The 12,614-nt window shown below is 35.3% G+C and overlaps 1 protein-coding gene across 2 annotated transcripts in view; it reads right to left on the bottom strand.

The window, feature by feature from the left end:
* Positions 1–5,416: 5,416 nt before the first annotated feature.
* Positions 5,417–12,614, bottom strand: part of LOC122816540 (vasoactive intestinal peptide) — a 30,506-nt gene continuing 23,308 nt past the window's right edge. For both annotated transcript variants that reach the window (XM_044089519.1, XM_044089431.1), the window contains 3 exons: positions 11,812–11,943; positions 11,055–11,169; positions 5,417–6,980 (listed from right to left, as the gene is read on the bottom strand). In XM_044089519.1, coding sequence (XP_043945454.1) covers positions 6,972–6,980; positions 11,055–11,169; positions 11,812–11,943 — 256 coding nt within the window. In that variant the 3' untranslated portion in view covers positions 5,417–6,971. The remainder of the gene's footprint in view (positions 6,981–11,054; positions 11,170–11,811; positions 11,944–12,614) is intronic.

The raw sequence follows: 12,614 nt of genomic DNA, 5'->3' as shown, positions 1-12,614 counted from the left end.
CATTATAAAATTTGACTGCTGATTACTATGGTGTTCAGACAATAAAGTGAATGAAAAGACTCTACGTAGTATCCTAGTGTGCTCTTTCTCAATATAAAACAAGTACAGCAATGCCATCTCTCTAGTGCTCTGACACCTTAATACTTATAATAAACACATCAGGAACACTAAACATATGACATCATGCAATACACTCTCTGGACAGTAAAACATTGCCTGCATAGCACTGTAACAGAAATTAAACAACAATAATAATCTTACACGCATTTCAACATTTATGATTTGAAGTACCCAACATATTTTCTTAAGGCTTTATTATGCTTTTTCTCCCTTTTTCTTCACAATTATGTGATTCTCCATTAAACATCTTAATTAGTAAGACAGCTATGAAAAATAGATCTAGAATTCTAAGAAAATGAAAGAATACATCTCTATAAAGGAAAACAAAATTTTAGCTAAAGGCCCTTATTGTTTATTTCTGTATAACAATGGTAAAAAGTCATTAATGATTGCATTAACATCATTTATTTCATTATGGGGAACTTCCACATATTCAAAATCATGGATGTTCTACCCCTTTTCACGTGCCTTTTCATATCCATATTTTAGGTGTAATTCAAGGTTATTCAAAGCACCATACAAGGAATTTAATAGAACTCTGTGCAGTTGTTGCTATCATGGTGTTATACATCACTGAGTTGGGAGGGTGGCCTAATGGTTAAGGTGTTTGTCTTGCAAACACAAGGTGCAGGGTTTCAGTCTCACAAGGGATAATTGGCTAGGCTCAAAATGTCTTGCAAGCGTAGTTAGCTTAGTACTAATCTATGAACCTATAAATAACTGGCCATTTCCAAACTTTTTGCAGTTTTTCTGAATTTGTTTCAGTGCATGTCCATGAATGCGATATGTGCAACCACATATTTGGTTTTATAAGTATATAGTACATTGTACAAGTGTAAGAAGGAAAAGAAAACCACAAAGGGGGTGCCACTATGAACCCCAGAAACTACCACCCCATTAGCCTGACAAACCTGGTCTGCAAGGCCATGGAACGTATCATCATGGAACTTATAAACAAAGACATAGATAACCTCCAAACCCTGGACCCTACTCAGTTTGGGTTTGTAAAAGGCAGATAATGTCTACTAAACCTGATTAACTTCTTTGAAGCAGTAACTAGAGCTGCAGATGAGGGCAAAGTAGTGCACACAGCCTATCTTGACCTCGCCAAGGCTTTTGACACCATCCCCCCACTCTGGAATTATAGATAAACTCACTTAAACTGGGCGTAATCCCTATGTCATAAGATGGGTGGCAAACTAGCTCACTGACAGAAACCACACAGTAAAAGTAGCCATCTCCAAGTCTGACTTCAGACCAGTGACAGAGAAGGTCTTTGGCTAACAAAGTTCGCAGATGACTGCAAATTGGGAGCCATAATAGAATCACATAAAGATGTAGAAATTCTACAAAACGGCCTCACAGAGACAGATGCTTGGTGTCAAAATTATGGCCTCAAGCTCAATGCCAAGAAGTGCATTGTCATTCCCTTTGGGAAAAACTCAGTACCCATGAACTACCACATAAGTGGTAGCTCACTAAACACTGAAAGTGTGATAAGAAACCTCGGGACACAGGTGGACAGTAGTCTAGTCTCTCCTTTGATAACCACAATGCCAGAGCAGTCATGAAATCCTTCTATGTGGCACACTGCTTCACAAAAGGGTTCACCTCTAGAACAAAGGAGGTCATTGTTCCTCTCTACTCATCCCTCATCAGACCCATTTTAGAGTACAATGCCCCATTTGGCATGTATCTCATAAGACACCTACAACAATTGGAAAGGCCACAGAAATACCTCACTAAGAGATGCCATGCACAGACCATCTCAAAAAACTCCAGCTCTACTCCGTCGCATATCGCCTACTCAGAGGCGATCTCTGCCTAACATACAAAGCTATTCAAACCTAGAGCTGTTGGACATGCCACACTTAAAGGAATCCCAATCTCTCTGAACCACACACTACAGATACCTAAACCTTATCACTACAATAAACAGAGCATGCTGGAGGGATAGATTCCTGCTAAGAGACTTCCCATACTCTGGAACAAACTACCCATTCATGTCAAGCAAAGCTCCTCATTGGCCCTCTTTAAGAAAAATCTTGACAACTGGATGAGAAATAGAAAAATCACCCCAGAGATCACTTCTGCAGTACTGTTTGATAGGGGCACAGGAAAATAATTTTCTTGCGTGGCAAAAGCCAGGGAACCTTTTTGGCTAGGCTTATATAGGCCCCAGGGCCGATAGCTTAGTACCTACCTATGAACCTATAAACCTATGAATTTCATATTTATATGAATGGTAAACAGATTTGGGATCCCTGTTTATTTGCATGGAAACATAATTACTTGACTTCAGCTGTGAAATATTGTTGTCATTCTGTTGAAGGGTATCAAATCCTAGTGCATAGAAAATATTGATAGAAACACAAGAGAGTGATAAAGATGCTGACCATATGGATTTGTAACACTAAATAAAATAATAAATGGACCAGTACAAACTTCACTTACATAAATACACCAGTGTTACAATACAGCACTATGCTCCAAAACAACAATAACTATCTCTGGTATTTATTTATTTACTTGTTTGTTTGTCTGTCTGTTTGTTTATTTATTTGTTTAGCTGTTTGTTTGTTTGTTTATTTGTCTGTTTATTTATTAATGTAAAATGGAATCATCTTGTATTTAAAATGTATACATTGAGGAAACACAAGTAGCACATTACAAAACAGGGAAAGCTTTGGCCCTTGTCACTCTAAAAAATCAATGCAATCCCAAAATGCAAAGTTGTAACTAAACATTATATGAGTAGCTACAATTCTCTTAGACTATGAAAGCAAGAGAAGACATCTGGCACAGTTTTCTCTTGGTTAAGCCATTTTTATTCACCTGTCTTATGTACAATGTTACAAAAGTATACAATTTCTAAAATGATGAAGTGTGTTTAGCTAACTAAAGTCTCTGTAGCCATTTTGAAGTAGTCTAACATGCTATACAGAAAGTACTCCCATAACACTGTCAGAAAGTAATGTGATTATAAATTATGCATGCGTGTGTGTGTGTGTGTGTGCGCACGCGCGCGCGTGTGTGTGTGTGTGTGTGTGTGTGTGTGTGTGTGGTCTATATCGGATGCTCAAACTTTCAAAAGTTTGAGTGTCATGTGGTCGACACCATATGATCGAACTTTTGAAAGTTCGAAAGTTTTAATGGAGATCTCTGTACAGTGCAGAATGGAAAAAATTCCCTTTTCTGCACTGTAGTGCAATCTTGGAGTTGGTATATTTAAAGAGATGGGGATGTGGGGACACAGTCTCCCACATAGGATGTGCAAGGAGGCTTGCCCCCTTGCTTAAAATGTTCAGGTAGGTTATTTATGTTGTTTATTTTTTTTTTTTTGGATGTTCAAACTTTTAAAAGTTCGATCATATGGTGTCAACCATATGACACTCAAACTTTGAAATGTTCAAGCATCCAAAATAGACCCATGTGTGGGTGTGTGTGTGTGTGTGTGTTTGTGTGCATATATGTGTGTCTGTGTGTGTGTGTATGTGTGTGTGTGTGTGTGTGTGTGTGTGTTTGTGTTATATAGAGATATTATATACATACATATATAGGTTTACTATCACAATCTTGAAGTCTCTAATCCTGAAATGCACAATCCTGGGACCATAATACTTAAGACCACAGTGTCAAATTTCTGGACTTGCCACCTCTGCAGGACCCACATTACAATTTTTTCTTATGTTTACACTGGTAGGGAGATTTAGTATTCAAGATTTTTAGACAATGTGGTCTTTAGCATTTTGATCTTCAGTAGTATGGTCTTGGGATTGTAATTGTCATGACTGTGGGCTTCATTATTCCATCATATACTACACCACTCACAGCTACTAGTGCAGAAAGGAAGCCATATTTGCTCTTTCTTCACAAAGCATGTTTTGTTATAATTAGTAAGAGGTTATTAGACCTTAATCAAAATGAAAGCTAGGTAATCTCATTAAAAAAACAGTGAAAGAAAAACAGTTTTCTCAATAGAAAACAGCTTTTAGGAAACATTCAAAAATATGTTTTGTGATGCTAGGGCAGAATCCTACCCTTTACACGTCAGGGGCCAGTGCTTAAATGTCTGCTTCTTGGAGAAAATAGCAGATCTACCACTGCAATGATCTTTCAGTATAGACTGACATAGCCTGAGCATGCTACATTAAATAATATATAGCAGATTAATTAAAACAGCAACACAGCAACCTAATGTTACCTTACAGAAATGTTCTCCCCGGAAAACATTGCTTTCCAAGCAGAAGCAAAGGATGTATTTAGTTATGAACGATGCTTTCACTGAAGAGTATCTGCTGAAATTAGATTCTGTGAATATTACTGGGAGAAAGCAAATAATGATCTTTCTTATGTAATGTCCCACTAAGCTAAATTACTTTTTTAAAAAGTAAAGCTTTTCTGTATACCTTGATCTACCACAAGTAATATACGCATTTTATTGACTAGACTACTCAGTTATTTGGCATTTCATCCAACAAGGGGAACAAAGAGAAAAATGTTCCCCACTCTTGGTATATTCTGTAACATTAGTTGAATCATATCTGAAAAGTTATTGCTGCCTGTATATCTTTCTTAACACAATGGATATGATTACTTCACAAGTTTGTTAAATGATACAGCAACACATTGAATTGTTTGGGATAGAATTGCAGAAAAATACATAGACACTATATCTCAAACTCTTAGATGCTGACTTATATAGTCATATTTTTTCATTGTAAATTATTTAAACTTTAAAAACATGTCACCGCATACTTGGTTATACTTATGAAGTTCAAATGTTAAAGTGTCATAACTTAATCCCATAAAAAGGTATAGTGAAGGGATAACTTGGACTTTTGACAGATTATTCCAGATAGTCAGTCCCTTTAAAAAAAAAAAAAATATATATATATATATATATATATATATATATATATATATATACATATATATATATATATATATATATATATATATATATATATATATATATATATATATATATATATATATATATATATATATATATATATATATATATATATATATATGTATATATATATTTGTTTTTGCATTGTACATACTTTAATCTCTTTGTTAAATAGCTTGCAAATCATATCTTCAGAATTCTCGTCTTTCAATATGAAGACATTTAAAATGGATCATGATTTTGATTTCTCTGTTTTCATATCAGATGTAGCTCAACATCACTTAAGGATACCTTCATCTCCACTTACAGGCATTCAAAAGAATGTCCTTTTCTTATTATGGTGTTGAAACAAATCTGTGACAATGACTCAAACATTCAGAATTGCAATGATAATAAAATGTCTTTATTTGCTGCATATATCACAAGTTACATTCATTTTTTTTTAAAAAATTATTTCCAATGTCATCAGTTCTACTTTACATAAAGACAGGTGCTTTGGCAAAAAAAAATAAAAATCATATTTATATGTTTTAACCCTGAATGAATTAATTACATACAAATAAATGGAAGGGCATAGTAGTTCTTTTATCCCTAATAGTACATCCGCGTTTTGGCAATTCTAGGTAGAAAAGTTGTCCATTTACTGGCATCAAAAATAAAGGATACATTTCAGGCATTTTTATTGTTGAGTGTTTAGTTATAGGAAACATACTTTAAAAGTAAATTGTGTTCAGTGTTTGCAGTATTGTAATGCCTGAGTGCATGCAAGCCTTTGGGATAAATGCAATACTAATATAATGGCTTCAGCTTAGATGGAGTATCCCCATCTATGGAAACTTGCTAGGAAAACCCTGAATTCCTTTCGAATCATGAAGCTGAGAATCATAGCAAACTCATCCTTAACTTACGCACACCATATCAAGACAGGATTCGACTTTCCTCTCTGATTAATATTTTGTTCTTGTCAGACTCACTATACTAATGAAAGACTATGGAGTTACTTCTTGTACCTATGTCACATTCAAGGCAAAGTATATCTTGTACTACTGTTTTTGTAAATTTGCTTTTAGATTTGCCCAAGTATTTACTATTTACTAACCTTATGCATGCCTGTGTTGTTGTGGAGTCCTCAGCCAATGCTCTAATCTTTGAATAAGTTGTTGCCTGTTTTGAGCATTTGCTAACATATTTTGATCTCTGAATGCTTCCTACACTAAAGTTCCACAGAAACATTGAGAGCTAACTCCTTTTATTCACCTGTTGACTTGCTGTATATATTTGCTTTCTTATCATTGCAAATTCCTTCAGAATGACTAGATGTCTTCTGTATCATCATTTACTTTCTTCCCAAATGTCTGTGCTGTAACTCCATGTTCCCTTACTAAAATTCCTCACATAATGCGTTATAATCACACTCTCCATTCGCATTACTAGATAAATATAGCATTCTGTATACTTTTTTCAAACTGCATTGCTAGACAAGTGATGATTTACATATTCACAATGTGACAGGCAGTATTGTAAATTATCTGTATTGATATATGTTTCTTTTGGGAAATTGATCCAGTCACATCAGTAAAGCAAATCATCAAATTATTGTAGTTAAATGAAGTGGTAGGTTACAGTTTAATATTGTCTTGTAAATTCTTCTTTGCAATGCATTTATTGAAATAAAATGATTTACAGCATATGAAATCACAAAATGTACACAAATCAAAGGCTTGCATCCATATGTACAGCATTAAGCTCAAGTTTCTTAAGTAATATTTACAGTGTAAACATCAACTGTTATATATTTATATATGTATATAAGAAACAAATATATCACAATTTGCACTTCACAACATATTTGTTTTGGTTTTAATACTGGAGAAATTGCCTTGTGTCACTGCTCAGAAAAATAGGGAAATGTGTTCCAGGTATCAACATATGTTCTTCACAGAGTCTGTAATAAAAAAAGAATACCATGATAAACTACTAATTGTGTTATGCATTTCTCAGAATGTACTGATTTGAATGGAAAATAAAAAAGCATCATTCATTTGTATTACATGCCAGTTTCTTACAATTCTTAGGTAAAGGCTTTCTCATTTTCTCACACAGTGCAGACTGTTGATAGTATTTCAATTTAAATTTTATATATAGATGTATATATATATATATATATATATATATATATATATATATATATATATATAAAATGCACTTTCAAAAGAGTAGGTAAAGGAGGAAATAAGTTGTTATGAGCAATTACATCATCTAATAAATATAATAAAAGAAAATGTCATCTGCCTTGATGAATTTAATGAAGCATCAACTAATGATGATATTAACTTGATATGTCAGAATGCAGCCAAACTGGAAACATCTTAAGATATAATTAAAAAGAAGCAGGGACTGCATGAGACTCATGCAATAAATATAATATATAAAGAGCATCTCATCCAAAAGAAACATTAATCAGAGTTTCACAACAACTGATATGCAAAACAATACAGTGTTTAATATATCATTATTTGTGAAGAATATGGCACATTGCTGGATTAGATTATGTGATAGATGTACATAAAGGAAAGGCTATATTCATACACTGAATGCACACATATATAAAAAGATCTGCAGGGATATGTAGAAAGCTCATATATCAGTAGTTTAGACTTTTTTCCTTTCAAAAAATGTCAGCAATTGTTGCTGAGGATGAATGTTATGTTGCATATTCTTCAGGAATGTATACATATGTTTGAACTCTCATCCCTCTTCCATTCCTCTGAAAGATAGCTGTGGTTACTGTCTTGCCTTGCTTGTCTGCAATGATTCTGCTAAGTATAACTCTGAAAGAATCATGATGACATGATTTAATATAACTGTGTTCTGTTTAACTTCAGTTCTAGACCAGAACCACAACATTCCTATTAGTCATATACTAAGTAATGAGAAAAAATAATTATGAAAACATAATACACAATTATTATGAGCTGCTCTGTCCAGAACATCTCTTTGTAATATGCAAACATGTCATCTCAGATAGCTATAAACACTGGTTAGCACACAAATGTATACTGCTGTCTGAGAAATAATCATTGTATAGTGCCTTTCTCAAACACTAATACTGTAATGAATAACAGTTTTAAAATGCAAATCAGAAAAAAAATATATATATAACACTAAAGAAACAGAACTCTGTACCACTAAGCTATAGTTAATAAAGAACAAGGAAACTGACTGCATATTTCTGATGACCTTTGACCTTTGTCACATTGCTTAAAACACAATAGATCTTTTTGCTTTTTTTTTCTTTACAATCTGTTAGTTTTCAATGGCTAAGACTACAGATAACATTGTTCCACTGCAGTACACCCCCTTGTGCCCACTCCAACCCATGTTTATACATAAAACAGTTTACTCGCTCCAGCTGAAGTTACCTGCCTGACCCCAGAAAGTAAGTTATTAAGGTTGTGCTTGAGGTGGGTGGCCAGACATCTGCAATAGCAATAAGCAGTGATACTGTGCATGTGACACATTATGACTCTGCTTCCCCTTGCATGCTGGAGTTATATTTATTTGCTACTTGATACAATGAGGTGTTGTCAAGGCATGGGTCCAAGGACAGAAAATGCTTCCTGAATCCAACTGCAAGCCTTGACCAGATGCTATTCTGAGTTCTGCTCTCCAGTAGATCCATCAAGTACAACACTAGCATCTCCAGCACACTATCCTCAATTCCTGCCTCTAATGAGGGAAACGCAAACTTACATCTCATCCATACCCCTGTCAGTCTGCAAGAGGTGCTCGAGCTGGCAATCAAACTTAGGTCACCAATGGTAATAGTCAGAGCTTTATCCATCTATGTCAATGCAGCTAGCTACAATTGGATCTTTCAAGTATAACATCAGCTAGAGAGTGGCAAATGATGCATGATGTGTTCAAATGTGAGCATTTTTTTCTGCTACTTATGACTGAGGTCTAAAAACTAGGAATAATGGTTTCCTGCCCTATGATAAACATGGATCACTGTTGTTTGTTATTTACATTAAAAAATAGGATTTTTTTCTAAAAATACAAAAGTGTCATTGCAAAATGTGTACATACATTTATTCTGGGTGACAGTAGCACCAGTGTGGTCAGGGAGCACTTTGTGAGCAAATTATATTATTTTTAAAATGGGCCGATTCATACATATTTACTGTCTGGGTTCCAGGACTCTCATTAAGTCAAAGACCAAAAGTTGTATACACTTCACACCAAAAACAATCATATATGCCTACTGCATAGTACATAGTTACAGGAAATGCATATGAAGCAGTACAGTCAAATTACTTGTATTCTTATATACCTTTAAAATCCATCTAAAAACTATAACTTACACAACTATTCAAAAAATGCTAACTTGTCCGGGGATTCATGTCAACTTGTCAAAGGCAGATTTGACAAATATAAAAACATTGAAAAATGATTGCCAAACTTGCCTTCAGTGAACATCCTAAGGAAAGTTTTTTTTTTCTTTTTGTCAGGGGGCAGGCCCACTACACCACCACCCCATGTTGGGGGGACTCCTCCACTCCCCCAGACTTATATATACCAACTGCTGGGACACACAACAGTGGAGAAAAAGGTAGACTCCCCTGTTGCTGAATGTGGATTTGACAAACTTACTTTGATCATTTTTACATTCATCAAAACTACCTTCAGTGATATGATGTGCACCCATTGTCCTGCTATAAACAGTTCAATGTCCATTCAGGGAAAAGTAAATGCAAGTCATTACCCTCTAATTACAAAACATTACTTTAAAACTATGCTTACATTTATCTCTTGTAGTGTTTAAAAGGGGAAAGCCCTTTGATAGCTTGATTACTTTTCTATTTTACAGTTCATAGTTTTCCACTCATTTTTTCATTAGGGGTATTTTCTAAATTTAGTCTGCATGTCTATGTGGATTTTTACATGGTAGTCCAGTTTGCTCCCACTTCAAAGCCATGCAGGTAGGGAAACTTGTCATTGTCCAAAGTATACATGTGTGAGTACGTGCGTGTGTGTGTGTGTGTGTGTGTGTGTGTGTGTGTGTGTGTGTGTGTGTGTGTGTGTGCATGTGTGTGTGTGTGCATGCTTGCATGTGTGTGTGTGTGTGTGTGTGTGTGTGTGTGTGTGTGTGTGTGTGTGTGTGTATCCAGGATTAATGCTCTTATTAGGATATGTTCTAGCTTACCTGCCATCCTAAATAGGATAAAGTGCACATCGGAATATGGATGAATGAATGAATGCATAAAAGGGTGTTTCCTATTTGAAAAAAAATGTGTTAAAGTCTGATGCTTGGTTCACATTTTACATGATACTAATGTCTTATGACATAGATTTTAGCTAATTTTAATAGACTTTTTTCCTTTGTTGACTGGGTTAGTCCATTAGACTATTAGTCACTTTTCAGGGAAGACCCAAGGTATGATTTATGTTACACAGAGAACTTTGGCCAGGGCATCAGACAACTGCCCCTACTCTTCTTGATAGGTAAGGAGGGATCTTTTATATCCACCTGAGGTAACACAAACTCAAGCAGATGGGTCCCCAGTTTAACATCTCATCTGAAGGGCAGCACACTCAGGAATGCCACACCTCCCTTGTGCTGCATTGTAGTATCAGTAATCAATCTACTTGATGTGGGATTAGAACCCACAGCCTTCTGCAACAAAGGTGAGTGTGTTACCTGTTGCACCACTGAAGTGCCTACCAAATTAAATGAAAGCATGGAGTGGCATGTACTCCTAAACAAATAGGCCTAAAACTTAAATAGAATTCAAGCCACATGTTAAAGGCAGCTGTATAGACAATAAAGTCACATACATTCTGTGTTCTAGCTGTGCCTCAGAAAACATTGAATTTGTGAAAAAAGTTTCTTCAAGATTTATTAGTTCAAGAGCCAGTAATGCAGGGAACACTCTTATTTACCATAAAAAGTTTTTACATGCTTTATTGAATCATTAACAAAATTCAACAAGAGATACTTTATATATACTCTACATACCAGGGGTAGGTGATTCAGTAGCTCATCGACGGTCGCATCATCGTAGTTTTCTGAAAATGAAGGCTCGCTCACATCCACATCTTCTCGAAGACTTGCGGGGCTTATTTCTTCCAGGCTGTTGCAGATCAGAAAAATGGGTGTTGATGCACTCAGACAAAACACAACTTTCCTTGTTTACTCTTTATTAATATATAAACTGACCAATGTATTCAATTATGTCACCAGAACAGTAAAGATTTAAGCATAAAAAGTTTATAAACTGCAATCAAAAGCATGCTAGTGTGCAAACCTAAGTTGCAGAGAGCACATAATGTATACTTGCATAGCTTGTAAGTTAAGCCCTAATACTACAGAGAAGGTAGTTTATATTCAGTCAATGCATACAATAAAAGTGCATTAAAACTGTTAACAACAAATAATCACTCCTGTGATATTTTGCTGCACTAACTATGTGAATATATCTATAAAACTTGAATAAACAACCCAGAACAGATTTGGGACATATATCATGTCACTTCTATCCTTACCAAAACAGCTGAAGTGCTATAATATTATTGGCTTTTATACTCTTCCCCACATGCATTATGTATTCGGTTGCATAATTAAGAGTTTAGAGCAAAATTATATGTTAAGTATTTTGAACTGTAATTACATCTTTCCATCATCTATGAAACTTCATTTGTTTTGCACAGCAGTTTACAGTCTTGAAATTGTTTTCATTAATTCATTTCTTCTACCTTTTCTTTGTTTCAAGTACCTTCTCTTTCCAGTTAAGACAGAGTTGAGGTATTTTTTCACTGCCATTTGCTTTCGGAAGCGACTGTAGTTATCTGTAAATATAGCATCAGAATGGCGCTTGGCTGGCATCTGGTCTTCAACCATATTATTACTGAAAAATAGAAGAAAACAAATGTAAGTGATTTATTTTCAATTACAGCAACACTTAAATGTCTCTTGTAAGCAAAGTGTAACATATGTTAAATCCTGTGCTTCATATTCTCATGCATACAAGCTTGATGTTTTGACCACTAATAATATTTAATTAAAATCCCTTAGTTTAGTCAATGTGTGTTTTTGTATTCAATGAGAACATTAATTAGATTCAGTGATACCCATCCATAGCACTGATGCCATTGTGACTAGATTGTAGTCACATGATACAAAAGCAGTTTCATATGCCCATTACAGAGCAGGTTTTCCTCCCAGCACTCATTCCCAATGACGTGCACAGCACTGGAGCTACACAGTATGGTGCTCAGGGGTGCATGATTTGTTAGATTGTTGATGTCATGCACCGATAACCACCATGACAGGTGTCATGCACACCTGACCACCATGACACCTACCATACTGCACAGTCTGACCTACAAATAAACTACAGAGGCAAGATAATCTGGTGGCATGAGCAGCAAGGTACACTGCACTGTATCCTCTGCACCCTGACTATAACTCATTGTCATGAGCAGCATGGTACACTGCACTGTATCCTCTGCACCCTGAGTATAACTCAGTGTCATGAGCAGCATGGTACACTGCACTGTATCCTCTGCACCCTGAGTA

The sequence above is a fragment of the Protopterus annectens genome, chromosome 1.part0 (genome assembly GCF_019279795.1).
Source record: "Protopterus annectens isolate FY-2018-M chromosome 1.part0, PAN1.0, whole genome shotgun sequence".
Taxonomy (NCBI): domain Eukaryota; kingdom Metazoa; phylum Chordata; order Ceratodontiformes; family Protopteridae; genus Protopterus; species Protopterus annectens.
The sequence above is the reverse complement of the archived record's forward strand: the minus strand, read 5'-3'. Positions and strand labels throughout refer to the sequence as shown.